This window comes from Malaclemys terrapin, chromosome 8, assembly GCF_027887155.1.
Source record: "Malaclemys terrapin pileata isolate rMalTer1 chromosome 8, rMalTer1.hap1, whole genome shotgun sequence".
NCBI lineage: Eukaryota > Metazoa > Chordata > Testudines > Emydidae > Malaclemys > Malaclemys terrapin.
This window is the reverse complement of record NC_071512.1, coordinates 99262936-99290464: the sequence shown is the minus strand read 5'-3', so window position 1 is coordinate 99290464 and position 27529 is coordinate 99262936. Positions and strand designations below refer to the sequence as shown.

General features: G+C 39.6%; 1 protein-coding gene across 1 annotated transcript in view; it reads right to left on the bottom strand.

Annotated features, from left to right (window-relative positions):
* SLC1A7 (solute carrier family 1 member 7) overlaps window positions 1-26568 on the bottom strand; it is an 83458-nt gene extending 56890 nt beyond the window's left edge. The window contains exons 1-2 of the mRNA XM_054036515.1: window positions 26183-26568; window positions 24793-24872 (exon numbers count right to left, since the gene is read on the bottom strand). Of these exons, the coding sequence (XP_053892490.1) occupies window positions 24793-24872; window positions 26183-26323 (221 nt within the window). The 5' untranslated portion in view covers window positions 26324-26568. The remainder of the gene's footprint in view (window positions 1-24792; window positions 24873-26182) is intronic.
* Window positions 26569-27529: the final 961 nt, after the last annotated feature.

The following is a 27529-nucleotide window of genomic DNA, read 5'->3' as shown; positions in this document are numbered from 1 at the left end:
ATATGCCTCAACATCCAGCGAGCATTGCACAAATCATAAAAACATGTAACTGTTTCTAAACCTCACACACTATATAGGCCTAAGACAAAGAGATTCCTCTAATACAGCCTAAACCCAGAGCAATAGAATCTTCATTTTCAAAGAACCTAACACAAGAGTAAAAGGGGGTTGGACTAACCCAAGCAGTTTATGCAGATAGGAGTATTCTTCCCCTATATGACTTACATCAAAGACCTACATGCTGAAAAGAGTATGAGAATGCAAAATTTGTGTGCTTTCCTTCATCACTATAGAATATAATACAAACCATACCCTAGAATCTAGAAATATTCTAATAACAGTTTAACCACATGATCATATTGGTTGGACAATATGAAGAAGTTTTCATGGCTGTTCATTGTTTTATAGATCAACAGGGGATTGATGGTGAAGGCACTCTGCACACAAAGCTAGAATGGACCTGGTTATTCGCAAAACAAGTACATCTCTGCTGCTTCGTATGCCTATCATCAACTGGAGGGCAAGGGAGCTACACATGGGAATATGGTGTGCAGTTAGGATCCAGTCAAAGCTTGGCTCATAGGTGATAAATCCTGGAGGGGGCTAATAATGAGATTGTCCTGTTTTGGGGATATTAATTAACAAGATCATCATCTGTAATAAGATTATTACACCTGCCACCAGATAAAGTAGTGATGAGACAGTCCTCAAAAGTAATTAACTATGGAGGCCAACAGGGGTAACCAGTAGAGGGGTGAAAGGCTGACTAGGCTTTGCAGTTCTCAGGCAAGGCACATACTGTTAATTTCATGCAATGCCCAAGTTAGAAAAGGAAGGGGTAGAAATTACCTGTCTGAAGGCTGTGGGTGAGCTGGGGCATGCTACATTTTAAGCAACCCCTTATAATCACTTTCAAGAAGAGAAGTCCAGTAACTAATATGACAAGTCTGACATTTTTTCTCAGTTGTCTTCAGGTGTTTGTTGATGCCAAAAGGAAGAGGAGATCCAGTCTACCACACCCCCCCAGCATCACAACTATTGCATAACATAAGTAATATGCAGTCACTCCTCCAAGAGAGGGTCTCCTCACTATTGGTCTGAGCAGCCCTAAGAGTTCTTATAATGGGATGGAAGAATGTCAGTGAAAAATATGTTTCTTAATTTCTAGAAAAATAGAGAAGTCAGGAGAGGTGAGCTTCCAAATGGTTGTCTATCTTAAATCAAGCTGACCTTATCAAATTCAGGTTTTCCCTCTATTCTAGGTTCTTATAATGCACATTCCTGACTATATAAGTAAACAAAAATACTCCCAGTAGTTTCACAAGCTTCTTTCAAGATTTTGTATTAGTTCACTTTTAACTTCTTAGCAGACACACATTTCAATATCTTCCAACCAATATCTGGCTCACATGTACTATAATGTCACTCCTCATCAGGCCTCTGAAATTGATCAGCCTTGAAGTCACATGAAAAATGTTTGATACATGAAATGAAGTCACCAGACATATGGTAAAGCATTCAAAGAGTTGTTTGGTGTTTGTCAAAGTTTGGGCAAAGGGGAGTCCTACAACTTAAAATACTTTTCAGCCTATCCGAATAGTTATGGCAACCCTTGCACTTTCCATCATTTCTGCAAAAACATGAATGTTCTTTTCACACCACTCCCAGGAAGTATTTGTTAATTTTGTTACAGCAAAAGATGCCCTTGACTATAAGGTTGAATAGCTTTTCCAAAATGTATATTAGAATAGTTAATGCTAACAAATTTTGGAAGAGATATTAAATGTCATGGTCGAAAGTTTAAGCCAATGCCGAGCTAGTAGGGACTGAGACAATTCTTGCACCTTACTTTAAAGTTTAAAGTGTCTGAAGTTGGGCACTATCTGAGACAGCATAATGAACTAGAGCAGATCTCAGGTCTGATCCAGTATGGCAATTCCTATATTGCTATAAATTCCTCTCTCTGACACACAACCCCATGACCTCAATTTTTGAAATGAACAAAAAATCTGATGTGTGTAATGTTCCAATAAAATAGGGAAAATATTTCAGGGGCTTCTTTGTGCTCCTTGGAGTAGTCTGCTTCTGCCTTTTCCTGATTCAACCTAGCTGATCCAATAAATCCTTGGTGAACTCATGCATTCCCAGGGTCCAACAATCATCCATAAGGCTGGTCATCTAAGCTGTACCCACTGCAAGTTCTGTGTTCACTATGAGTCCATATGTTTCTGGGTTTATGGGCCATCAAACCTCATTAAAGTTGACTTACTGTAACTTGTCACAGAGGATCCTGTGGCACCTTTAAGACTAACAGAAGTATTGGGAGCATAAGCTTTCGTGGGTAAGAACCTCACTTCTTCAGATGCAAGAGGTTCTCACCCACGAAAGCTTATGCTCCCAATACTTCTGTTAGTCTTAAAAGTGCCATAGGACCCTCTGTTGCTTTTTACAGATTCAGACTAACACGGCTACCCCTCTCATACTTTACTGTAACTTGTTGGTCTTTAAATGCTGCAGAACTGATGGCCCATATTATCGTTACTTGTAGGGTACAGAATTTTATTTGTAACAAATAAAATGTGCTCCACTCTTTCATGAGGCTTTAGTTAGCTCTACATTTACATTGCTCCATTTCCTGAAAAACAATTTATGGTTGAATTCATTAGGAAGAATGATCCCCAATAGTAATACTTGCACTTATATAGCACCTTCTATGAGAGCATCTCAATGTGATTTACAATTTTTACTCATCTACAAAAAATAAAGTTCTATCCAATACCAGGTATGTTTGTTTGGGCTCCAGTTTAGTAGTTTAGGAGGAAGGAACAAAGAGGGGATCCAGGGTAATGGTAAGGTCTCAATGGACTGTAAGATATCTGGGCTAAAATCTTAAGGGGAAGTTGGAAGGGGAAAGAAAGATCAAGAATCTAGGGATTTTTTTAAAAATACAAGACTGGATGTAATAAAAAAGTTTTATTTTGAACTACCCAGTAATGGCACAAATAACTGAGACTATTTATTAGTGTATTTCATGTGTGCTTTGAGTAAAATTTGCTTACGCAAAGCAAAACAAAGATTTTAAAATAACTTCTGACTAATCGTGGGGGGAACTCCCCAGATTGCCATTGACCCAAATTAGAAAGTCCCATGGCAAACAGATGACAACTCTTCAGCAGCATTTTTGGGGTCATATTGGCAGTCATTGATATACATGGGTGCTTGGGAAAACTTTTACTTACATTAGTAAAATCAGAACCATCCTAGCCTTCTGTAGATTTCCTACTTCTTGCTACATAGCTTCCTCTTTAAAAGGCTGCATTCCTTTTTTACCTGCCTCAACATCAAAAAACATACCCTTGGAAAGGGAAAACATGTGTCTCTTCCCCACCACCAGAAGCCATCTGGATATTGCTTTGAAATAGATGGATTATGGATAAAGTTATCAAAAGGGATTAGTGTGATTAGAAAGACATTAATCCTGTCAAGAAGTAATGGTCAAGTATTAACCACCAACAGTCATTACTAGACTCATGTTTGTTTTCATTCATCCCCCACACTGAGTTCTATTCTCATTTCGTAATTGCTTGCCATGGAAAAGCCCTTCCTAAACATGATCTCCCAATGAGATTGGGAAGCCCCTCTAACAACTACATTAGAGATGATTACATTACTTTCAGCAGCATGGAAGTGCAGTGCAGTTCAGGGTTCTCTAATGCTTGTTGACTTATCAGTCATGCTTCTGTTTACCTTTTTTGTCAAGGTCAATCTTTGAAAGCCTCAATAGTATAATAATTTTCATTTCTGTAGCATCCTGCCATCTTAAAGTACTTTACAAACACTAAAGAATTTAACCATAGATGAAATAGGGAAGCATTATTATCCCCATTTAACACATGGGGAAACCAAGGCACAGAGACATTAGGAGACTTGTTTGAGGTCAAACAGGAAGTTTGCAACACAGCAATGAACAGATCCCAGGTTTCTTGACTGCCAGTCCTGCATTTTAATCACAAAACTATCCTTCAAGACAATAAGTCTACAAAGTTATCTACATATGAGCAAGGAGTTGTACACTTCTGCTTCCTCAAGCACACGTATATCTGCTTTTACTGCAAACTACTCCACTCCTGTGGGAATACCATTTTGGAACGGACTATAAGTCTAAAAAGAGACTTTACAGTGATGACAAAGATAGAACAGAGCAGCTTGAAGGGGGAATTTCATAGTTCAGCAAACAAAGGAACAGAACATTTATACTGAAAAAATGCTTTTCCACGGTATTTTCTGATCATAATGCTCCAGGAATATAAGGTGATTTTAGAGCTAGTCTAAAATTTTTGAAATTTTGACTAGAAGTTGAAATAATATTCCACAATATTTCCTCATTTTTATTAGTTCTTATATGCATTAATAATAAATTGACAAGTGTTGAAACCACTGCCTATCATGTGGATCAATATTATCTCATTGTTTCCCTGTACTCTTCAGTCTGTCTTTATACATCTGTTGTCTCTTGTCTTCTACTTAGATTGTAAACTCTTTGGTGTAGGGACTGTCTTTTTGTTCTGTGTTTGTACAGTACAATAGGGTCCTAGTCCATGACTGGGGCTGCTAGGTACTACTATAATAAATAATAAATATATAAATAATAATAATAAAAGAATCTAGCCCAGAATCCACCCCATGCATTCTGTTCTCCCAGTGCATTACAGCAAGCTCTGCACCAGTTCAGCGTCCCCAAAACGCTGCAGGAAATATTTAATTAAATAAAAAGCACTGCAGCGCTAAGCTGGATTTGGAGTTACCATAAGGAAATAGAATAAACAAACACTTGGGTTCTGTATGCCAGGGTCATGGGCCTTCTCCATTAGGCTGGGATAGCACTGTAGTTTTTAGAACTAATATTGGGCATGGGAGTTAAAGGGAGGGACAAAGAAACAAAATCTTTTCCAGCTCAAAAATCTCTCCACCCCCCAAAATGTCCTTCTGAGTCTTTCTCCTTCTTCCATCCATTCTCCCTGAATCCAGGCAGTGATGCAGGGTCATCCAAGCCTTTAACCTCAGTATGGCTTCATGACAGGACATATTTTTCCATATGTTTCCACTGAGAGCTGCTACTGCCTAATAGCTCTGTCCTTCCAGCCCTATGGGCCCTATCTTGCTACCATTAAATACTATGGCAAAATTATCTTTGATGTGAGCAGGACAGCACATGTTTCATGTCCCACTGAGGGTATAAGCCAGGCAACTTTTACATCACTGCTTCCCTTCCAAGTTGTCCAGTGCACTGGGCCACCCGGATAGACCCAGGAAGGTAGGAAGGAACATACAGCAGACTTTGATCACAGAGAGATAAAAAGATCTGAGAAACTGTAGTGTTAGCAGCATTCATAGAATGCAAGCTGTTACATTGACTTGAAGTGCTTTAATAAAGAAACTCTTTCCCAAAGCCAGAACTCAGGATGCAAATGAAAAGAATTAATATAAATTAGATAAATAGGGCTTTGGATTTATGGAAAAAATCCATTTAATGGTCTTTAATTTTCTGGCTTGCCAATTCTTTTAAGTGTCTTTAGATTAAGAAAAGAATAAACAAAATTTAAAACACAGTCAGTTTGAATTATAGATAAACAAACGAAAGATTCATTCAACTGTTTATGATTCACAGATGTTTTTATCCTGAGGAAACCGAAGAAATCCACCCAACTCCTCCAACCTCACATGTCACTGCTGCTCAATGTATGAAACACTGTCCAAGTGTTTGAAGGCATTTAGAAGGTACAGAAATGTTCTGTCAGATCCAGGGCCAGCTCCAGGCACAAGCTTAACAAGCAGGTGCTTGGCGCGGCCAAGGGAGAGGGCGGCACGTGCAGCAATTCGGGGGTGGCAGGTCCCTCACTCCCTCTTTTTTTGCTTGGGGCGGCAGAAATGCTGGAGCCGGCCCTGGTCAGATCTACAAATTGCTTATCCCCAGCTGGTAACTGCTTTGGCCCTTTCCACACCCGTTCACTTTGTGATCACAGATGCCCACCACGCAAAATTGGATCCTGACCTTTCCTACGTAATTTCTATTGGGTTAGTCCAATTTAGAGATTACAACGTGCATAACTCTTTACAACATGACATGGTTTACTACCAACTTTGCTCTTTTTTTACAGATAAGACGGAGAAAATCTGACAAAATTGAATATATTGGGTCAGATTCTAGCCCCTTTGTAGCCAAAAGGACCTGAACTATCCCCTGGAGAAGTCCCTTAGTGCAGGAACAGCTCAGGGCTGGTGTACGCTGCCCTACTTCATCCCTGCTTGCAGCCCCCAGCACAGAGGTGTGCCAGGGCAGGTGCAGGGGCCAGAGTGCTCTATGCTCCAGTTATTCTGAGCTGCAGAGCAGCCCATAGGCAGCTGCCGCAGCCATACATATTACATACATTTAAGAACAGCCTTTCCCCTCCCCATGCCTAAGTGCCCTCCCCATGCGCCTTCTGTGCTGCATTTCCTGAGAGGCATGTCATAAACAACTGGTCCATTGTGTATAACAGATTTGGTCTCCGGCACTCATATCTACTCTTGCCCTCTCTTCACAGATTTTAATATATTAAGGCAAATTTGCAATAAAAACTTAAAAAGGAACTAACAAAAAGCATTTGGAATAATGAGCATCTCCTGATCTCTCACTGTTGTAACCCTTGTTCTCCCCCACTGTCTGTCATCCTTGCCGTTGTCACATCTAATTTAAATATAACCTTCCCCTTCTAGGCATCTGTAAAGTGCCATGCACATCTATAGCATTCATATATAAAAGCGTGGTAGTAGAAGCATTCATGATATTTAGTATTACATGCCCTGCCTCAAGTTTCTTTTCATGTTAGATTGGTGTGATTTGAGAGACTAGCTGGTTCAAGTGATTGATAATGAGATATAAAACTTTTCACTGTGATGATTTGGGGAATCTGTACAGCTTATTAATTCTGTTTGATATTGGAAACTGTATATATCTTTATCAAACTGCAAACTCCATTTTGAATATGAGGCTTGGTTGCATTCTCTGTTGTTCTTTTACCTCTATGATGTACTAGAATTTCAAGGGGGTAGTTAAACCTGGATGGTCCTCTATTCAAATAGAAGCACCCTAGACAATGGCCAACTCCTCCCCTTGAGAACTGGTTTAGTAAGGGAGATCTCCTAGCAATTACATCATTTGGTAGGGGTCAGTGATCACCAGAGGAGGTTGATCAGAGTCACCTGAAAGATGAGACTGGAAAGTTATAAAAGGGCAGGAGCTGTTCTGCTCTGGGTCTTTGGCCATTTTCACCTGCTGAAGCTCAGGGGAGTTGCTACAGGAGCCTGGTGAGACAGACAGGCTGGCAGGGAGAGGGAACAAACCCTCCCTCTCTGAATGCAGATGGACCCCTAAGAGAAGTATGAGCTAGAGTGAGGGGCCTGCATTCTGTGTGTTCACTGTTTTCTAAATGATCTCTTGTGCTTTATCTCCTAAGTAAAGAGTTATGGTGTTTTAGAATCCTGTGAAGAGTCTGTCTGTTGGCTTTCACTAATGTGTGTCCCTGAAGAGGAAAGCTGTAAATCAGAAGGCTCACACCTTCAGTGGAATTCTGGGGAACATATAAAAGCTGCTGGTGAGACTTGGGGGAGATGGCACTAGTTTCAGTGCCTATGCAAGTGTATTTTGGGGGTTCCCATGGCCAAGAGGAGTGTCAGATATGAGGTGTGTACCTAGTGTGTGTGCCAAGAGGCCCAAATCTGGGAATAGTGTCAAAACTTTGCCCAGTCCCAGCAAGCTAAAGGCACATGCCGTAGCTGTAGCCGTTCTATGGATAACCTGAGGAATTCGGCTCCTGAGCTATTAATTCAGCCCCTTTTCATCAGCACTAAAAATTCACACCCAGAAAATTATTTTGGAAAACAATTTTTTTTTCAAAACCAGAACAACTGAGACGAAGTCAAGAGTACATTTTTAGTTGGAAGACAGAAGATAACATCTCTGTAACAGACTGTTGTGTACATGTTTTAATATATTGTTAAGGACCTACAAATTCATTCAACTGTTTCAATTTTTCATTGAAATGCCCCTGTTGACATTAGACAAAAAATTAAAGAAGTTTCTCTCCTTCCCTCATTATACAATGTGATTCTCATTGGCGCAATAAGCAGCTTCTCTGGCCTGGATATACTGTAAATGACACTGGAGAGGACATGGGAGGAGGAAAGCTGTTTTTGTCCTCCTTTATAATCTCCAGTCATGGAGCTGTTGACATTTAGAGTAGCCTCATGGCTGCTCTAAATTGCGTTTGGCTTCCCACCACCACAACAGGCCATTACAACAGCTGAGGATCACTGGAGAGTGGCAATGCTCTGGCCAGGCCTCTTTTCCCCAGGCCGTACTCCCTACAGTGGGAGCTTGGATGGTTGATGGTATAGCGGTGCTATGCCCCTTCTATACCACCTACGCTAGGGATTATCCCTATATTGGAGGAATCCCCAGGTAACTGGTTAAGCTGTCTTTACATCTTTCTGACACAGAAGGGTGGAGAGGTGACATAGTATGCCCAAGGATCTGGCCAAATGACATTACATGCCTAAAGTCAGCTACTGTTAGCGTCACTTATATAGTGAAACTTATCTGGACAGTAGACAGTCATTTGAGTGACTGACAAAAAGTGAGGGCTTAACATATGTGGGCTCCTAAAAAGTTGGAGTAGAATTGTCCTCTGTGCATTTGAGAATACCCTGGGACAATCTCTCAAAACAAAAGGATTGTTAGTAAGGGTACTCTCTTGTACAGATTTCACCGTAATTTAATTTAACTTCTACACCATATTAGCGATGTGGATTGTGTAAAATAACAGTCAAATCAAGTTATTTTGCTCTCCGACCAGCTCATTTTTCCGTTGCGTAATCCTTTCCTTTTGCTTTTATTCAAGACCAGTTTTGCTTTTCACTCTATATCTCGCTCCTTCAAGACTTGCTTCTTTGCAGAGATTTTCTCTCAAGAAAGTAGGTAAAAATTGCCACATATCTCCTTTGTAACCTACATATCATAGGGAAGGGCTGAGAATATATTCCTAATTGGACTGGATTATATTTCTACTCATCATTATTTCGGTATCAGTGATGGGCATGAGAGATAAAGTTAACATAGGTCACCTGTTTACACTTTGTATTGGTAGAAATGTGTGTGTCTGGTTTAGGTCACTAGACTATCTGTCCAGGATAGAAATACAACTCTTTGGAGACAACAGAATTTGTCTCTTATATATTTATGATTAAATTTAAACCATGAAGCCAGCAGGAATATGAGTGCTGCATCATTGCATCAGTTAATCCTAGTTTTACATGAATGACAATGAGGTCAGATCTGTGTGCGCTGCTAATGCTGCTAATCTGCTTCTGGGACTAGGAGATCAGTCTCTATTGTGTTGACAAATTCACATCATTGAATGGGAGAAAAAAACCCACAAATGGAAAAAAAACCCCACAAATGGAAAAAAAACAAAAAATGCTGGTTTCTGTTTGATTCATTTTTGGTCTGTATAAAGTAAATTGTCCTCTCTAGACCTCATTTCATAAAGACCAATCACCCAGCTATTAGACATATAAAAGCTGATGTTAAATTGGGTGCATGGGACAGGGCATCACAGTGCAATCATTTTAGTATTGCATTAGCTAATGGGGGCTTGAAAAGCAGCTGCAGAAATACCATCTACGGCTCTCCGAGGACCCTGCTTGGAATAGTATTTTTATCAGGTCCTAAAGCCATTTGCTGAGAAAAAAGCCATACTTTCCCCCACAGAAGCATTATAAACCTGTTTGAAATGTAAGTTTCTTTGCTTCATAAGATGACTATTTGCACAGATTTGCCCATAACATACCCAAACCAAACAGTATCATGAAGCTATTTTTCACTTACACTCCAGCTACGAACATATATCTCAAAGAGATAGGAACAGACATCCCATTGTTAAATCTTTCATTTCCCTCTTCAAAAATTACCACAGTAAAGTTTCAGAGTAACAGCCGTGTTAGTCTGTATCCGCAAAAAGAAGAACAGGAGTACAAGGTGCCACAAGCACTCCTGTTCTTCTTTTCACAGTAAAGTTGAATGTCAACATGCAACACTAAACGCTGTCCTTGATGTGCCAGTGTACCATGTATGTTACACAGAGGTTAATGAAAGCAACATGTTTTAGGAAGATCATTCGGGGACTAGCTCTCCTCCCCATTTCATGACTACAGTGACCCAGCCTAGAAAGATCATCCGTTCCCAGACTGCCTCACACTTTGAGAAAAAAACGCGCTTTTCATGGCTCTTGGTACCAGCCTGATTTAAGGTAATAGCTTCCCTGAACGTATAATAAAAAAATTGCTTATGGACGGAATTGTCGTAGATGTTCAGTACCCACAATCTGGCCATATTTTCAGAAAAGGTGAGCATCTACTTAGGCACCTAAATAAACTATCAATGGGAGCTGCTGGCTTTTGAGCTTTTTTGAAAATCTGGCCCTGGTTGTGGGTGCCAGGCATTTTTGAAAATGTGAGGCTTTTGGAAGTCTGGCCTTGTATGCACCTACCATCTCGAAGGATCCCAAATCTCTTCATAAACCATGAAACAAACACCACCAAATGCAGATACCTCATGAAGGAATGGAGGTTAAAAGTCATCTAAGTACATAGCACAGTGGGCCCCTTCAGGACAGTGTGAGGGAGGGAAAATGTATCCAGAAACACCTGGGAAAACCCCTCTAAATCTACAGATGCAATTTTGCCCCTATAGCAAACTGCAAGTGCACGAGACCTGTAAGTGACACACCTTCAATTGACAGCAAGCAAAATATTGCGGGACAAAATTTACATGAGCTGAGAGGATCTGGCTTCCAAATATATTTTAAACCAACCCCCCCATTCTCAAATAAAGAAGTTATAAGTGCTATAAGTTATCAAAGAGCATCTGTAGAAGCAGCAAGTCTGCAAATAAAATATACAAATCTTGGGAAAGAAAACTGAATATGTCACAATGGTGCTGGATCAACAAAGAGGAGAAAGGGGCAATACCCATGAATGAACAGGATGTGAAAAAGCAAATGCCCAAGCAGGAAAGCCTGGAAAAAATCTAGAACCGGGAAACACCTTGAGCAGTGCCCTAATGAAGTAGTTTCCTAATTAAATACCAGGCTTTAATAGCATGAACGGGGATAACCCACAGGGGAATCTGAGCAGAAGGATAAAGGATTATCAAAACTGATAACATGATGGGTTGTTCTATATTTAGCCATCTAGAATTTGGATCAGCCACCAAAAAGGCAGACTTAGTACTATCCCAGAGGAACACAGAAATAAATATATTAAATTATAAATGAATATAGACTTGTGTCAGCCTACTTGCGGGAGAGATCATCTTAACAACATTAACTTAGCACAGAGCCAGCTTTTGAGAGCCTGGATAAAAATGGAGAGAAATTATTTGTTGAAAGATTCTGTACATGGAAAAGAGTAAAAACTGTACGTTCTTTAGTTATCTCAAGTGCATAGCAAACTGTTGATACTAAAATAATAAGAAATTATCATTAACTCCAAGATGAAACGGAATGGGCTGAGTCTCTCTAAAAGGGAACATACATGTGGCAGGATCATAGGCACAAGTTATGGCAAGTTTCAGACTTTTGCCCATTTAAACTGCTATCCTGCCAGCACTTACCCACTAATAATAATAGTAGTAGTAGTTATATAGCACTTTTCATCAGAATATCTCAAGGCACTTTGCAATCTTTAATTTATTTACCCTCAAAACCCCCCTGTGAAGTAGGAAAGTACTGTTATCCCAGTGGTATGGATGAGGAATTGAGGCACAGAGGATATGTCTACACACCCCGCAGAAACGAGCCTCCCAGCCCAGGTCAATGGATTTGGGCTAGTAGAATTCATGCTAGTGCTCTAAAAATAACTGGGAGATGGGCTTCAGGGCCCAAGTTCAAGCCCAAGCCACAACTTCAGAGTGCTATCTACAGTTATTTTTAGAGCACTAGTGTGAGCCCCACTAGCCCAAATCTATTGGCCCAGGCTAGGAAGCTCGCTGCCGAAGGCTGTGTAAACATACCTAGAAATGCTAAGTGACTTGCCTAAGGTCACACAGGAAGTATGTAGCAGAGCAGAAAAGTGAACCCTACTCTCCCAAATCCTAACCTAGTGCCCTAACTGTTGGACCATCCTTCCTTCTTTCTTTTTGAACTCAATGGACTGCATATACATGTATAAACATTTGGAGAACTGGAGTCTGTATTTGTGACTGCATTAAAAAGTTTGTCCAATCAAGCAGGAAGAGAGCTGGACTGAAAAGGCCCAGTTCTGCTGGTACTTACACTGGTGTAAATTTGGATTAAATCCATTGAATTGAATCGGACAGAACCTCAGCTAATGGAAATCCGCATAGCTCTATTTTTAAGTCAATGGAACTATGCTGATTTGTTTCAGTTGAGGTTCTGGCCAAATGAAGTTACCTTAGAGTAACACTGGTAAAATGAGAGGAAAATTTGACTCATAGTGTATAACGTATAGTAATATCATTGGAACATACTAACAGCATTATTTCCATTATCATTTTTATTTGTCTTCAAACAGCAAGTTATTCAAAGGTAAATGCAAAAAGCAGTGTGATAAGTACCATGACCATAGGAAAATTAATCAAAGACTAGACTAGGTTGGGACATAAGAAGATGGATCAAAGTAATTAAATCACCGTTAAATTATACAATGATGGGCAAACATTTTAAAAACGTCTAGTTTACACTGTCTAATGCCCTCTCTCAACCACAGAATTTAAAAGAATAGTGATCTTTCGGCATATATCATTAGTGTCTGTTATTCAACATGCAATCTTGCTACATGAATTGCACCTGGTCTCAATGCACAAGTTTGACTATCATCACTTCTGCAGTATATACAGCAAATGTTTGCCCAGAAGTTTTACATTAGCACTAACTAATATAATGAGATGGTGCTGACATGTCAGGCAGTCCTGAATATCTGTTCCCCTCACTTATAAGGGCAGCACTTAAGGTATCTACAGGACACAGAGGTGTCTGCTGTAAACCTGGCTTAATTAAACATGTCAATTATTAATGAGAAAGACTGAAAATGATTCCTATATCATTCCAAACTATCCATTCATCCAGGGAGCATTAGCTGTGTGGGAGGGAAACAAGTCAAAAATTAAAAAATATTAGGGCTGTGAAGCGATTAAAAAAATTAATCGTGTGATTAATTACACTGTTAAACATTAATAGAATACCGTTTAAATATTTTTGGATATTTTCTACGTTTTCAAATGTATTGATTTCAATTACAACACAGAATACAAAGTATACAGGGCTCACTTTATATTTATTTTTGATTACAAGTGTTTGCACTGTAAAAAAAAAAAAAAAAAAGTATTTTTCAATTCACCTAATACAAGTACTGTAGTGCAATCGCTTTATCATGAAAATTGAACTAACAAATATAGAATTATGTAAAAAAAAATTGCATTAAAAAATAAAACAGTGTAAAATTTTAGAGGCTGAAATCCACTCAGTCCTACTTCTTGTTTCAACCAATCGCTCAGACGAACAAGTTTGTTTACATTTGCAGGAGATAATGCTGTTTGCTTCTTGTTTACAATGTCACCTGAAATTGAGAACAGGTGTTTGCATGGCTCTGTTGTAGCCGGCATCGCAAGATATTTACGTGCCAGATACACTAAAGATTTATATGTCCCTTCATGCTTCAACCACCATTCCAGGGGACATGGATCCATGCTGATGATAGGTTCTGCTCGATAACAGTCCAAAGCAGTACAGACCGATGCATGTTCATTTTCATTATCTGAGTCAGATACCACCAGCAGACGATTGTTTTTCTTTTTTGGTGGTTCGGGTTCTGTAGTTTCCGCATCAGAGTGTTGCTCTTTTAAGACTTCTGTTTAGCATATCTGGCATGTAAATACATTGCAGTGCCGGCTACAAAAGTGCCAAGCAAATGCCTGTTCTCACTTTCTGGTGACATTGTAAATAAGAAGAGGGCAGTATTATCTCCTGTAAATGTAAACAAACTTGTTTGTCTCTTAGTGACTGGCTGAAAAAGAAGTCGGACTGAGTGAACTTGTAGGCTCTGACGTTTTACATTGTTTTGTTTTTGAGTGCAGTTATGTAACAACAAAAGAATCTACATTTGTAAGTTGCATTTTCACAACAGAGATTGCAGTACAGTACCTGTATGAGGTGAATAGAAAAATACTGTTTCTTTTATCATTTTTACAGTGCAAATATTTATAATCAAAAATATGCACTTTGATTTCAGTTACAACACAGAATACAATATATATGAAAATGTAGAAAAACATCCAAAATATTTTATAAATTTCAATTGGTATTCTATTGTTTAACAGTGCAATTAAAACTGCGATTAATTGCAATTAATTTTTTAAAATTGTGATTAATTTTTTGAGTTAATCGCATGAGTTAACTACGAATAATCAACAGCCCTAAAAAATATGTCTCATATTTAAGTCAATTCAGAGAGATGAGACCTTTTCTTGTCTTCTGGGTAGGCACGGAGGTAGCACTCGCATAGCATTAAAAAATACCCTAGAACATCTTATTGAAATGTGTTTTTAATGCAGCTGAATGAGTGTGAACATTCACGTTGTCTAGCTAGCAATTAGAAATGTACATAGCCTTCTAGAACAGAGCCATCTGCTGGGGGAAGCCGTGTAATACAGAACTAAACAGGTCAAGGGACTACTTATTTATACTGTAATAGTTTCTTGGTAAATTTAAACACTGAGTCAGATACTCAGCTGGTATAAATTAGCATAGCTGATCTGGGCCCAAATTTCTTAAACATATTAGGGGGCTAATAAACATAAAATAAACATTCACATTTCCCATTCATCTCAGTTACAGCCATGTACGCGTGTATATATTTTATGTATATTAAATATATTTTGTACTATTAATAATAATAATTATTATTACTTGCATTCTGATAGCACTCAAAGATCTCAATCAGGATCAAGCCCCATTATGCTAGCGACTCTACAAACACGAAGTAACAGACAGTCCCTGGCCCAAAGAACAGAAGTCAGTGGAAGTTTTGGCTGAATAAGAACTGAGTAAGGGAGACAGATCCTCTGTTGCAGAATATCCTCCATGGCCCAAATTCAGTGGGTGGATCCACCTGGTAGAGTGGTATAAAGGGCCAGAGCACAGTCCAGGTTTGGGGTTACTGAATTCCAAGATCTGGCTCAAATCAGTTGTCTGTTACAATCCGCTTTTCCTTTAATATTCCCATTCCTTTTTCTCGTTAAGAAAATAAAAAGGTTTAAACTCAGTGCCCTATGTGTATATGTACGCACACAGTGTACAACACAGTAGACAACTACAGCAACATTCATCAGTGTCTAACATCTGGTCTTGTAGCATTTCACTACTGAGTATTTCAAGAACAAACTGCAAATTCTTTCAGACCTATTTGTTTTCCATTCCATGTATTACCTCCTCATGCCTGGCAATTGCTTCTCAGAAAGTCTTGACATTTCTTTACAATGTCTTAAAATAATATTCTTTGTGACTAACAAGCTTCAACTGTTAACCCATTGGTTATTTCTGGAGGGATTTTTTTTTAGATTTGAGCCATCTGCTAAATCATATAAAGCCCAATCATGCTCCATGACAATTTCAGTGACAGCCAGATTAGGTCCATAGTCTAACAGACAAAGGAGGATTTCCTTTATGAATACTACTATAAACTATTTATAAGATTTTTAGCCCCAAATTTTCTTGATTTCAGGCAGTCTCAGAAAATGCCTTTGCAATTATTTGTCCCTTCATACATTACTGTCTTGCAATCTCAATTTACTTAGACTTTTGAGATCTAATATAGTTTGTGAAATATTGTATCTTAATCTTAATTTAATGATTTTAATGGTCAAGTAACATTTTCCCCATATCTTCAGGTGGCAAGTCTCTTTCTTAACATTCATGATATTGTATAGTATGGTTTTCCCTTGTAAATTTTATCACTGATTGAATACAATGATCCTATTATAGCTTTAGAAAGAGTGAATGAGACATTGCTACATTGATGGGAGATTAATAAAAACAAAGGAAACACATAGTTTAGCTCATTTTCTGTCATCAGGATTTGCTTGCTTGTTTTTGAATTCTGCATATTTCTATTAATTTTCCCTTCTCCAGGCTCCACCTCTTTCTTTAAAAAGTTACTTTGTGTGTGTGCAAATTATGGTGTACAAATGCATGATTAGTTTATGTATGAATATGGGCTCTTGTTCTCCTGCGGTGAACAGAGGAGGAGGCAGGGTGCAGCTAGACTCTGTGGATATGTCTACACTGCTAAAAAAGACCCCCAGCAGCAAGTCTTAGAGCCTGGCTGTACAGACTTGGGCTTGTCCTACAGCACAAAAAATAGCCGTGTAGATGTTCCCACTTGGTCTGGAGCTCGGGCTGGTGTCTACATTGCTATTTTTAGCCCCGTAGCAGGAGCCCCCTTCTATCCTTGCCTCACCCCTTCCCCACATATAATTGACCTTTTATTTTCAGTTTTCCCCTGAACACTTCTCTTTTCCTTTGTCTATGCCCATTGAGTGCCCTCTATAACAATTATGTATTGTGTATAACTACATTTAATTCTATAGCAGTACTGACAACCCCAAGGTTTCAAAAATAATGAATCAGGCTTCCAAATAATTATGAGATGGAGTTAAAAACCACGAGATTGTAAAAAATATTAATGTTGATGAGCTCCAGCGGCTCCTCCTTGAGCACCCTCATAGGTGTGTCTGCCTCAGTTTCCCCGTTCAGAATCCCCAATAGCTCCACTTCAGGCTCTCTTGCTTGAATAACAGCTCTTCTTGAGCCCAGTTTATTACCAGAACATAGTTCAAAAAGTCTTCAACAAAAGTCCCAAACATAGTCCATTTCCCACACTCAGTGTAAATAGTGCTTAAAACCCTACTCTTCTCAGTGGGAACCACACCGCACCCGTGCAGCATTTCTGCTGGGTGTCCTTCCATACCATACTCCAGTGTTTTCTGCCACACTTAGACTCCTTGTCAGTTTTCTTCTCTCTCTCTTTGCTAGGACAGCCACTCCAGCCCTTCCAGCTAGAATGGAACCCCACTTTTACGAGCAGGAACCCCTACAGCCTCTTTGCTAGGAGATCATCCTCACCAGCAGAGCATTCCTGGGTTCAGCTCTCTGGCACTAAGACATCTGCAGGTGAGCCGCTCCGCTGTTCCCCTGTCTTCATCCCAGGGCTGGCTGTAACATTTTTGCTGCCCCAAGCATCAAAAAAAAGTGCCACCCCCCAAACCCCCGCCAAGCGTCGTGCCACGCCACCTCCCCCCCAGCGCTGCCCCCCCGCCGAGCGCCACGCCGCCGGGAAACCCCCCCCCCCCGAGCGCCACGCCGCCGGAGCCTGTCCCCCCCCGCCAAGCACCGCCAGAACACCCCCCCCCGAACACCGAGCCCCATGCCACCCCCCCACCAAGCCCCCAGAGCCCACCCCCACCCCCCATCGAGCGCTGCCGGACCCCCCCCAGCGCCACGCCCATGCCACCCCCCCCACCAAGCACCGCGCTACTGGAGCCCGCCCCCCCCACCAAGCACCGCGCCGCCGGAGCGCCCCCCCCCCCCCGCAGAATGCCACACTGCACCACGCTCCCCCCGCCGCCCCTTACCAGGTGCCGCCCCAAGCATGTGCTTAGGTGCCTGGTGCCTGGAGCCAGCCCTGCTTCATCCTCTCCAGCCCTCAGCTTTGGCTCTCCAGCTTAAAAATCAGAAGGCAACTCCCTCTGTTGCTGTCTGGCCTTTAGCTCTCTCCAGCCCTTGCTCTCTAGCTTGGGGAAGTTAGCCAGCAAATGCCTATTATTATTACTGCTCTCCTATCGTCTGGCTTCCCCCGAAACCACCTACAGTTTCCATCAGGGACCTTCCAGAGTCTCCCGGGTCCCTCACCTGCCTTTTTCCTGAATTGAGTCTGTATGCTAGGGCAACCCTAACTCACCAGGTCTCTCGCCCTCTAGGGCCCAGCTGCCCTCTTTTAAACCCAACCAGGAGGCAGCTGATGAATCACAGGTGCACTGAGCCTACTCCCTCTTAAAGGGCCGGCGTCACCCTGTGGCAGTGGGGTTCTGTTTATTTACCTTGTTGTGTCTGAGCTTTTAGGAGTCACATTTTTAAGCTGTTCTGTGCAACCATGAGACTCAAAACTTATTTTTGTTTTTAAACGAAAGCTGAGATTGTGATGTATTCACCTGACTCTAGGAGCTGGTGCTTTAAGAAAAACACCAAATATTGCAAGAGATATTGGCTCAGATCCTACTCTGTAGTTTGGCCACTTTGCTTTGTACCGCCAGCAGATTCTGGCCCTGTATACAGGATAGCTGTCCATGGAAGGACCACCCCAAGCTGGGAGGGCCATCCACTGGGGTGGGGTGTTAGTATAGTAGCTCCTACATATCCCCACTCTACGGCTGTCAGGGTAGGGAATATGGCAGAAGTTTTCTTTCCTATATCCTACTAATCTTTGGCTGTTATATCAGCAGGAGAGCTATGCCAAACAAATTACAGGTTACCTGTCCAAAAGAGTTTACAGTTTAAGAGCACAATATAGAACAATACAACATGAAATCAGAGTGGAACATACTTATTATAAATGTGTGATATAATTATATTTGGTATGGGGGAAAATGCGATAGCATATATGTACATGAGTAGGCTTGGAAGGATTAGATTTTTATCAGTAAATGTTGGTAAATGTTGATATCACCACACACAAGAACATACGAATGGCCGTACTGGGTCAGACAAATGGTCCACCTAGCCCAGTACCCTCTCTTCCGAAAGGTGGTTGGTGCCAGATACTTCAGAGGTAGTGAACAGAACAGGGCAATTTATCAAGTGATCTACCCCCTATCATCCATTCCCAGCTTCTGTCAGTCAGAGGTTTAAGGACACCCAGAGCATGGGGTTGCATCTTTGACCATCTTGGCTAATAGCCATTGACAGACCTATCATCCATGAACTGATCTAATTCTTTTTTTAACCCAGTTATACTTTTGGCCTCCATAATATCCCCTGGCAACCACAAGGGTGTGCATTGTGTGAAGGACTTCCTTATGTTTGTTTTAAATCTGCTGCCTATTAATTTCATTGGGTGATCCCTGATTCCTGTGTTATGTGAAGGGGTAAATAACACTTTATTCACTTTCTCTACATCATTCACAATATTGTAGACCTCTGTCATATCTCTCCTCAGTCATCTCTTTTCCAGACTGAACAGTCCTAGACTTTTAAATCTCCCATCATATACAAGCAGTTCCATACCCCTAGTCATTTTTGTTGCCCTCTGTAGTTTTTTCCAATTCTAATATATCTTTTTTGAGATGGAGTGATCAGAACTGAATGCAGTATACAAGGTGTGGGTCTACCATGGATTTATACAGTGGCAATATGATGTTGTCTGTCTTACTATCTATCCCTTTCCCAATGGTTCCTGACATTCTGGGTTTTTTTTTTGTACTGCTGCTGCACATTTAATAGGTGTTTTCAGAGAACTATCCATGATGACTCCAAGATCTCTTTCTTGAGTGGTAACAGCTAATTTAGACCCCATCGTTTCGTATGTATAGTTGGGATTATGTTTTCCAATGTGTATTACTTTGCATTTATTAGACCTAGTACAGAATCTGCTATTTACCTCTCTCCACTGTGAAAACTGGACGTTTATTCCCACCCTTTGTTTCCTGTCTTTTAACCAGTTACTGATCCATAAGAGGACCTTCCCTCTTATCCCATGACCCTTTACTTTGCTTAAGAGACTTTGGTGGGGATCTTGCCAATGGCTTTCTGAAAGTCCAAGTACACTACTTCTACTGGATCACCCTTTCCACAAGTTTCTTGACCCCCTCAAAGAATTCTAATATATTGGTGAGGCATGATTTCCCTTTACAAAAGCTATGTTGACTCTACCCCCGAACATATTGTGTTCATCTATGTGTCTGATAATTCTATTTTTTACTATCGTTTCAGCCAATTTGCCTGGTACTGAAATGAGGCTTATTGGCCTGTAATTACCAGGATCACCTCTGGAGCCTTTTTAAAAAATTGGCCTCACATTAGTTATCTGCCAGTCATATGGTACAGAGGCTTAGTCATAACACATAACATACCACAGTTAGCAGCTCTGCGATTTCATATTTAAATTCCTTCAGAACACTTGGGCGAATACCATCTGGTCCTGGTGACTTATTTCTGTTTATCAATTTGTTCTAAATCATCCTCTATTGACATGTCACTTTAGGACAGTTCCTCATATCTGTCACCTAAAAAGAATGGCTCAGGTGTGGGAATCTCCCTCACATCCTCCCCTGAAGACCAACGCAAAGAATTCATTTAGCTTCTCCGCAACGGCCTTTCGCACCTCGATTGTCCAGTGGCCCCACTGATTGTTTGGCAGGCTTTCTGCTTCTGCTGTACTTAAAAACTAACAGCAATTTTTGTTGTGTCTTTTACTGTTGCTCTTCTTTTTTGGCCTCCCTAATTATACTTTTACACTTGACTTGCGAGAATTTATGCTCCTTTCTATTTTCCTCAGTAGGATTTAACTTCCAATTTTTAAAGGATGTCGTTTTGTCTCTAACTGCCTCTTTTACTGTGTTGTTTTGCCATGATGGCATTTTTTTTTTGGTCCTCTGTTTTTTATTTTGGTTATACAGTTAGTTTGAGCCTCTGTCACAGTGTTTTTTAAAAGTGTCCATACAGCTTGTGACTGTTCCTTTTAATTTCTGTGTAATTGGCTTCCTCGTTTTTGTGTAGTTCTCCTATTTGAAGTTAAATGCTACTGTGCTGGGTTTCTTTGGCATTTTCCCCCATACAAGGATGTTACATTTAATTCCACTATGGTTGCTATTACTAAGAGGTTCAACTATATTCACCTCTTGAACTAAATCCTGTGTGCCATTTAGAACTAAATCACGAATTGCCTCTCCTCTTGTGGGCTTCAGGGTTAGCTGCTCCAAGAAGCAGTCATTAATGGTGTCTAGAAATTTTATGTCTGCATCCCATCCTGAGGTGACATGTTCCCAGTTAATATGTGGATAGTTGAAATCCCCCATTATTATTGGGTTTTCTGTTTTTGTGGTCTCTCTAATCTCCCTGAGTATTTCACAATCATAGTCACCATCCTGGTCAGGTGGTCGTCAGTATGTTCCTACTGACATAATCTTCTTATTCAAGCATGGAATTTCTATCCATAGAGATTCTATGGTATTGTTTGATTCATTTAAGATTTTTACTGTATTTGACTCTATGCTTTCTTTCACATACAGTGCCACTCCCCCACCAGTGTGACCTACTATCATGCCTACATATTTTGTACCATAGAATCATAGAACTGGAAGAGACCTTGAGAGGTCATCTAGTCCAGTCCCCTGCACTCAAGGCAGGACTAAGTATTATCTAGACCATCCCTGACAGGTGTTTGTCCAACATGCTCTTAAAAATCCCCAATGATGGAGATTCCACAACCTCCCTAGGCAATTTATTCCAGTGCTTAACGACTCTGACAGTTAGGAAGTTTTTTCTAATGTCCAACCTAAACTGCCCTTGCTGCAATTTAAGCCCATTGCTTCTTGTCCTATCCTCAGAGGTTAAGGAGAACAATTTTTCTCCCTCCTCCTTGTAACAACTTTTATATACTTGAAAACTGTTATCATGTCGCCTCTCAGTCTTGTCTTCTCCAGACTAAACAAACCCAATTTCTTCAATCTTCCCTCATAGGTCATGTTTTCTAGACCTTTAATCATTTTTGTCGCTCTTCTCTGGACTTTCTCCAATTTGTCCACATCTTTCCTGAAATGTGGCGCCCAGAACTGGACACAATACTCTAGTTCAGGCCTAATCAGTGCGGAGTAGAGCGGAAGAATTACTTCTTGTATCTTGCTTACAATATTCCTGCTAATACATCCCAGAATGATGTTTGCTTTTTTTGCAACAGGGTTACACTGTTGACTCATATTTAGCTTGTGATCCACTATGACCCCCAGATCCCTTTCTGCAGTAGTCCTTGCTAGGCAGTCATTTCCCATTTTGTATGTGTGCAACTGATTGTTCCTTCCTAAGTGGAGTACTTTGCATTAGTCCTTATTGAATTTCATCCTATTTACTTCAGTCCATTTCTCCAGTTTGTCAAGATCATTTTGAATTTTAATCCTATTCTCCAAAGCACTTGCAACCCCCCCCTGCTTGGTATCGTCCACAAACTATAAGTGTACTCTCTATGCCATTATCTAAATCATTGATGAAGATATTGAACAGAACCAGACCCTGGACCGATCCCCCCACTTGTTATGCCCTTCCAGCATGACTGTGAACCACTGGTAACTACTCTCTGGGAATGATTTTCCAACCAGTTATGCACCCTCCTTGTAGTAGCTCCATCTAGTTTGTATTTCCCTAGTTTGTTTGTTATGCGAGACAGTATCAAAAGCCTTACTAAAGTCAAGATATACCACATCTACTGCTTCCCCCCATCCACAAGGCTTGTTACCTGTCAAAGAAAGCTATCAGGTTGGTTTGACATGATTTGTTCTTGACAAATCCATGCTGACTGTTATTTATCACCTTATTATCGTCTAGGTGTTTGCAAATTGATTGCTTAATTATTTGCTCCATTATCTTTCTGGGAACAGAAGTTAAGCTGACGGGTCTGTAATTCCCCGGGTTGTCCTTATTTCCCTTTTTCTGGATGGGCATGATATTTGCCCTTTTCCAGTCTTCTGGAATGACTCCCGTCTTCCATGACTTTTCAAAGATGATTGCTAATGGCTCAGATATCTCCTCAGTCAGCTCCTGGAGTATTCTAGGATACATTTCATCAGGCCCTGGTGATTTTCTGTTATTGTCTTTCCCCCCTCATTGAGTAACAGGCCTACTCTGTCCTGGGTCTTCCTCTTGCTTCTAATGTATTTGTAGAGTGTTTTCTTGTTTCCTTTTATGTCCCTAGCTAGTTTGATCTCGTTTTGTGCCTTGGCTTTTCTAATTTTGTCCCTATATACTTGTGTTATTTGTTTATATTCATCCTTTGTAATTTGACAGAGTTTCCACTTTTCATAGGACTCTTTTTTGAGTTTTAGCTCATTGAAGATCTCCTGGTTAAGCCAGGGTGGTCTCTTGCCATACTTCCTATCTTTTCTACGCAGTGGGACAGTTTACACCCACAAAACAACAAAAATATTTCCATTGATAATAATCCAAATTTACAGATGGGCAAAGTAACAAAAAATACTGCTTGAGAACTAATTAGAGTTTGATTTAAGAATATTTAATTTGTATATTTTGACATGATGGTGACAATTTGGGTTTTAACGGTTATAAAACTTTAATTTTTTTGAATCACAATGTCTCCTCTCATTAAATAATTACTGTCTGACTCACTAATGTCTGACCCCCCACATAACTTCCCACAACTGTGAAAACTTAAATAAATATAGGAAAAGGTGCTTAAAATAAACATGGATATTATCCATTGAAATTATTTTAAAAAGTTGAATTTTGCCAAGCTTGGCAAAGGCACTATATAAAATTAGTTATGGTATTGTTTCCAGAAGGGATTAATTAAGCTGGAAGTTCATCAGGCATGCCATTTTCCATTCAATGCATGTTAGTTTATACTTGCCTTTACTGATTAGTAATGCCTCGGAGGTAAAAGCTATGTGAGCTTACATAATAGTGCTCTGCTAACATTGGAAGTATACAGTGCGTCCAGAGTAAGAGACAAATTAACATTAACTTTGTTCTCAACTGTGGATAAGCTGTCCTAGTCATCTTTGTGAAAACGAATGTACATTCCAATGGGGAAAAAAAATGTTTTCAGTTTGGAATCCCATTTCTCCTTATTACACTTGTCATTTCTCTTAGTACGTCTGACTGACAGGCTCAGAGCAAGGTTTGGCAAATACCGCTCTTGAGATTTCATACCTACTTTACAGTTTTCTCTCAATAAACAAAAGGTCTCCAATAAAGTCATTTTTTATTTGAGTGAGTTTATAAGTGATCTGGAATAAACACCACTATGCAGCCAGGACATTAGACACATACATTTGTATTTCATGAACTCTTGGAAAGAGACAGAGGTAATATTTTGAGCACATAATCTAGTCTATATAATGCTTTTTTCAAAGCATTATGGACCTGATTGTCAGAACACCCACATCTCCAGTTGAAGTTAATACAAAACACATGCTAATTTAGTGACCACATATATTCTTTCATTATTCATCATACTACAGCAAGTCTCTCTCTCAAAATATGGCAAAGAACTGTAAATTGTGGTGTTTTGTATGACTTGCAAGTTACATTCTTTCAACTGATTAGATTTAGTTTATGGTATGGTGGCTGATTCATACTAATTTGTTTAGTTTCAATAAAAAATCATTTTTTAAAAATGAAAAATATAAATTCATTTCAAAAGGTAGCTTGTAAGCAAACAATATTTCTGTGGGTTATTCTAGCAGGATGTCCCTATTGATCCAGAACTCTCTTCAGCTAAAGCCATGTTTTTCTAACCATGTTCATAAATCCATCACAAATATTAATGCATTACAGCGCTGTCTACAATAGTCTTTGCACTTACACAACAACTTAGTTACAATGAAAAGGTGGTTTTGTTGCCTCATTTAGAACACTAGATCTATTTTTTGAGCAAATCGTCGCACTCACTTACCTTGAGACAACCAGTGGTAGAATCAACATTTTCAGCATCCTCATCAATAACTCCCCAGGGAATTGGAAATAACTAATTTCCTACAAATATACGGAGAGATGTGTTTATGGTTTTGATGTGTAAGATTGTCTTTCTTCACAAAGCACCTTACAGCTGCTGGTAAAACTGAATGATCTCATAAAATTGTACGATCAGTTTATATTACTTGCAACTACTGCATATCATTTCAAGTGGTACAGATGGAAGAAGTTGGGGAATTTTTTTTAAATGACTAAGGCTATGTAATGTGTTCTGATTCCGGAGAAAATAAAATAAGCTTTGCTTCACTCAGGGACACTTTGAAATATTGTGGATCTAAAAAAACAAACAAACAAAAAACAATTCTGCCTTAGCAGTACAATGAAATAAGTGCTAGGGATAATTCATTTGCCACAAACACATGTCCTAATGATCAGTAAAATCTCCATCCCCTTCAATGGTTTCTCCATATTAATGGAATTGCATTGTGCATCTGCGTGCCAAAGCAGTCAAAAATTAAATAAATAGGCCCTTTATGGGCCACTATTAATAGTTTTCGCTGGATAATCTCTTTATTCTGCATTTTGTACATTTCACTCTATGTGCATGAAGCTACTGTTTGGACATAGAAGATTTTCAACTCAGGGCCAGCAGCAGAAGATGACAAAACTGGTTTAATGATCACATATTTTTGAAGTACCATAACTTGTTTAAAATATTAAAATTTATATTCTTGGGGAAAAACATGTTCAGCAATGCATTTGTCACTGCCTGTCTGGTCTGTCAGGCTATTCTGGATAGGAAGAATTGAGCACCTACAAACAGATTAGTAGAGGTGTATTGGAAGAGAAATCCCCTGGTGAATGTAATAACTTGTGCTTTTATTAATGGGACATCCCAGTTCGGTTCTTATAAAATATACTCAGTGGGAAATAAATATCTGTAACTCTGGATATGTTAATCATAAAAAGTTCCCTAGTGTTTTAATTGGAAATACATGTTCTAATACAAATTCAAATAGAATGTACTCTGACACCAGTTAACATGCTACACTGTTTCCATTTCCATTCACTACAATGCAGCACTTCATTCAGTTTCAGAAGCCAGTATTTTTATTCATACATGCAACATTACAATGTGCTTCTTAAGGTAGACTTGCAGTGTCTTATTGACAGTTTATCAATATATTGGATATAAAATCTATGGAAGGACCCAAAGAAAATAAGGTAGGCTCCTATCAAAATACTACCACACTAACAAATTAATTTTTATCTTGAAATACTCATCCTTGAAGTTCCATAGGTTGTTTTATCTCCTATTTTGTTACAGAACTGACATTTTCTGCCCAGTGTCACGCTCATTTGTTACTGACCTGCTGAGAGAGCCGCCTGGTCCTGAGGAAGAATCCAAGAAGACATCCCACTATGACAGACAGTACTGACAGAATGAGCAAACCATTTCTTTTACAAACATCCTTGACCCGAGCCAGCATTGCATCAAAAGCCACTGCCATGCTGTCCTCAGTGCTCTTTGGAGAAGAATCAGCATCCCATGGAGAGAGACCTCACTAGCTTCCCTTGTTAGACTAGACAGCTCTAGCTCTGTATAGATCAGATCAAAGCACTTCCAGGACTGCTTAGCTGACCTGCAAGGTCACCCCTCTGCCAATAGCCACGAAGCATGCAGCTGGCATTATTGTTCCAAATTAATACCAACAATCCTATTATTGACTACATCATTAAGAACCTGGAAGAAGATTAAGGAGCTCTGGAAAATTAGAACAGAATGTAGTACTATTCCTAAAACAAGAGTGAGTCAAAACAGAGTGACACCCACATGAATGAAAAATAATATTTTCATGCATTCCTCAACCCTTGCAGCATGGTCTCCTAACATCCAGGCCTAGAAAGGAAGTAGTGAAAGTTATGTATTTAAATGGACAGAAATTATGTTTTTCATACAGTACATATACTAAAGGGCAGGGCAGATAACACTTTGAACTGGACTATCATAACAGGGCAGAGCAGGTGAGACTGAACTTCATTAACTAAAGCTGGTCTGGTTTATACTTTTAGTAAATGTGGTTAGCAAAAGGCTGGGCAAGTACAATAATAAACTGCATTAACAAACTGAATATTACTGGAGAAAAACATAAAAGGGGACTCTACAGTACTTTGCATTTTTTATCTTGGGAATGAAATGATTTCACTTTCCCCCCTTCCACTGTGTTGATTAGAGCAGGGGCCAACTTACTTTCAGAGGATTATCAGCCTAACCCACATGAATCTTTCCTTTCTTTTGGTATGTCTAATCATCCCATTCATTCAATTCAAACATAGATTTTTCTGCTCTATAATGAATGTCTTGTAAAACTATACTATCACAACCATCCACTAAACTATAGCATACCATATTGTTAGTACAGCGTTTGGATCATAACTCTAGCATTCTGAAGTGTTTCTATAAACAATCTATAACACTGTACAGTACATTTGGGGGATTTATAAGATTATATTTAGCACTCTATTATATTATAGATGAGCATACTATATACATGATCACTGTAGAAAATCCCATGACAAAATTAATAATTATGTATTCAGTAGAAAGTTTGTATGGTAAATATGGCATGGGGCCATATGCTGAATGATGAGACCAAAAAGAAATACTGAATATAAATAAATAAACTATAAGTATAGTAATGAGCAGTGAGCAGCCT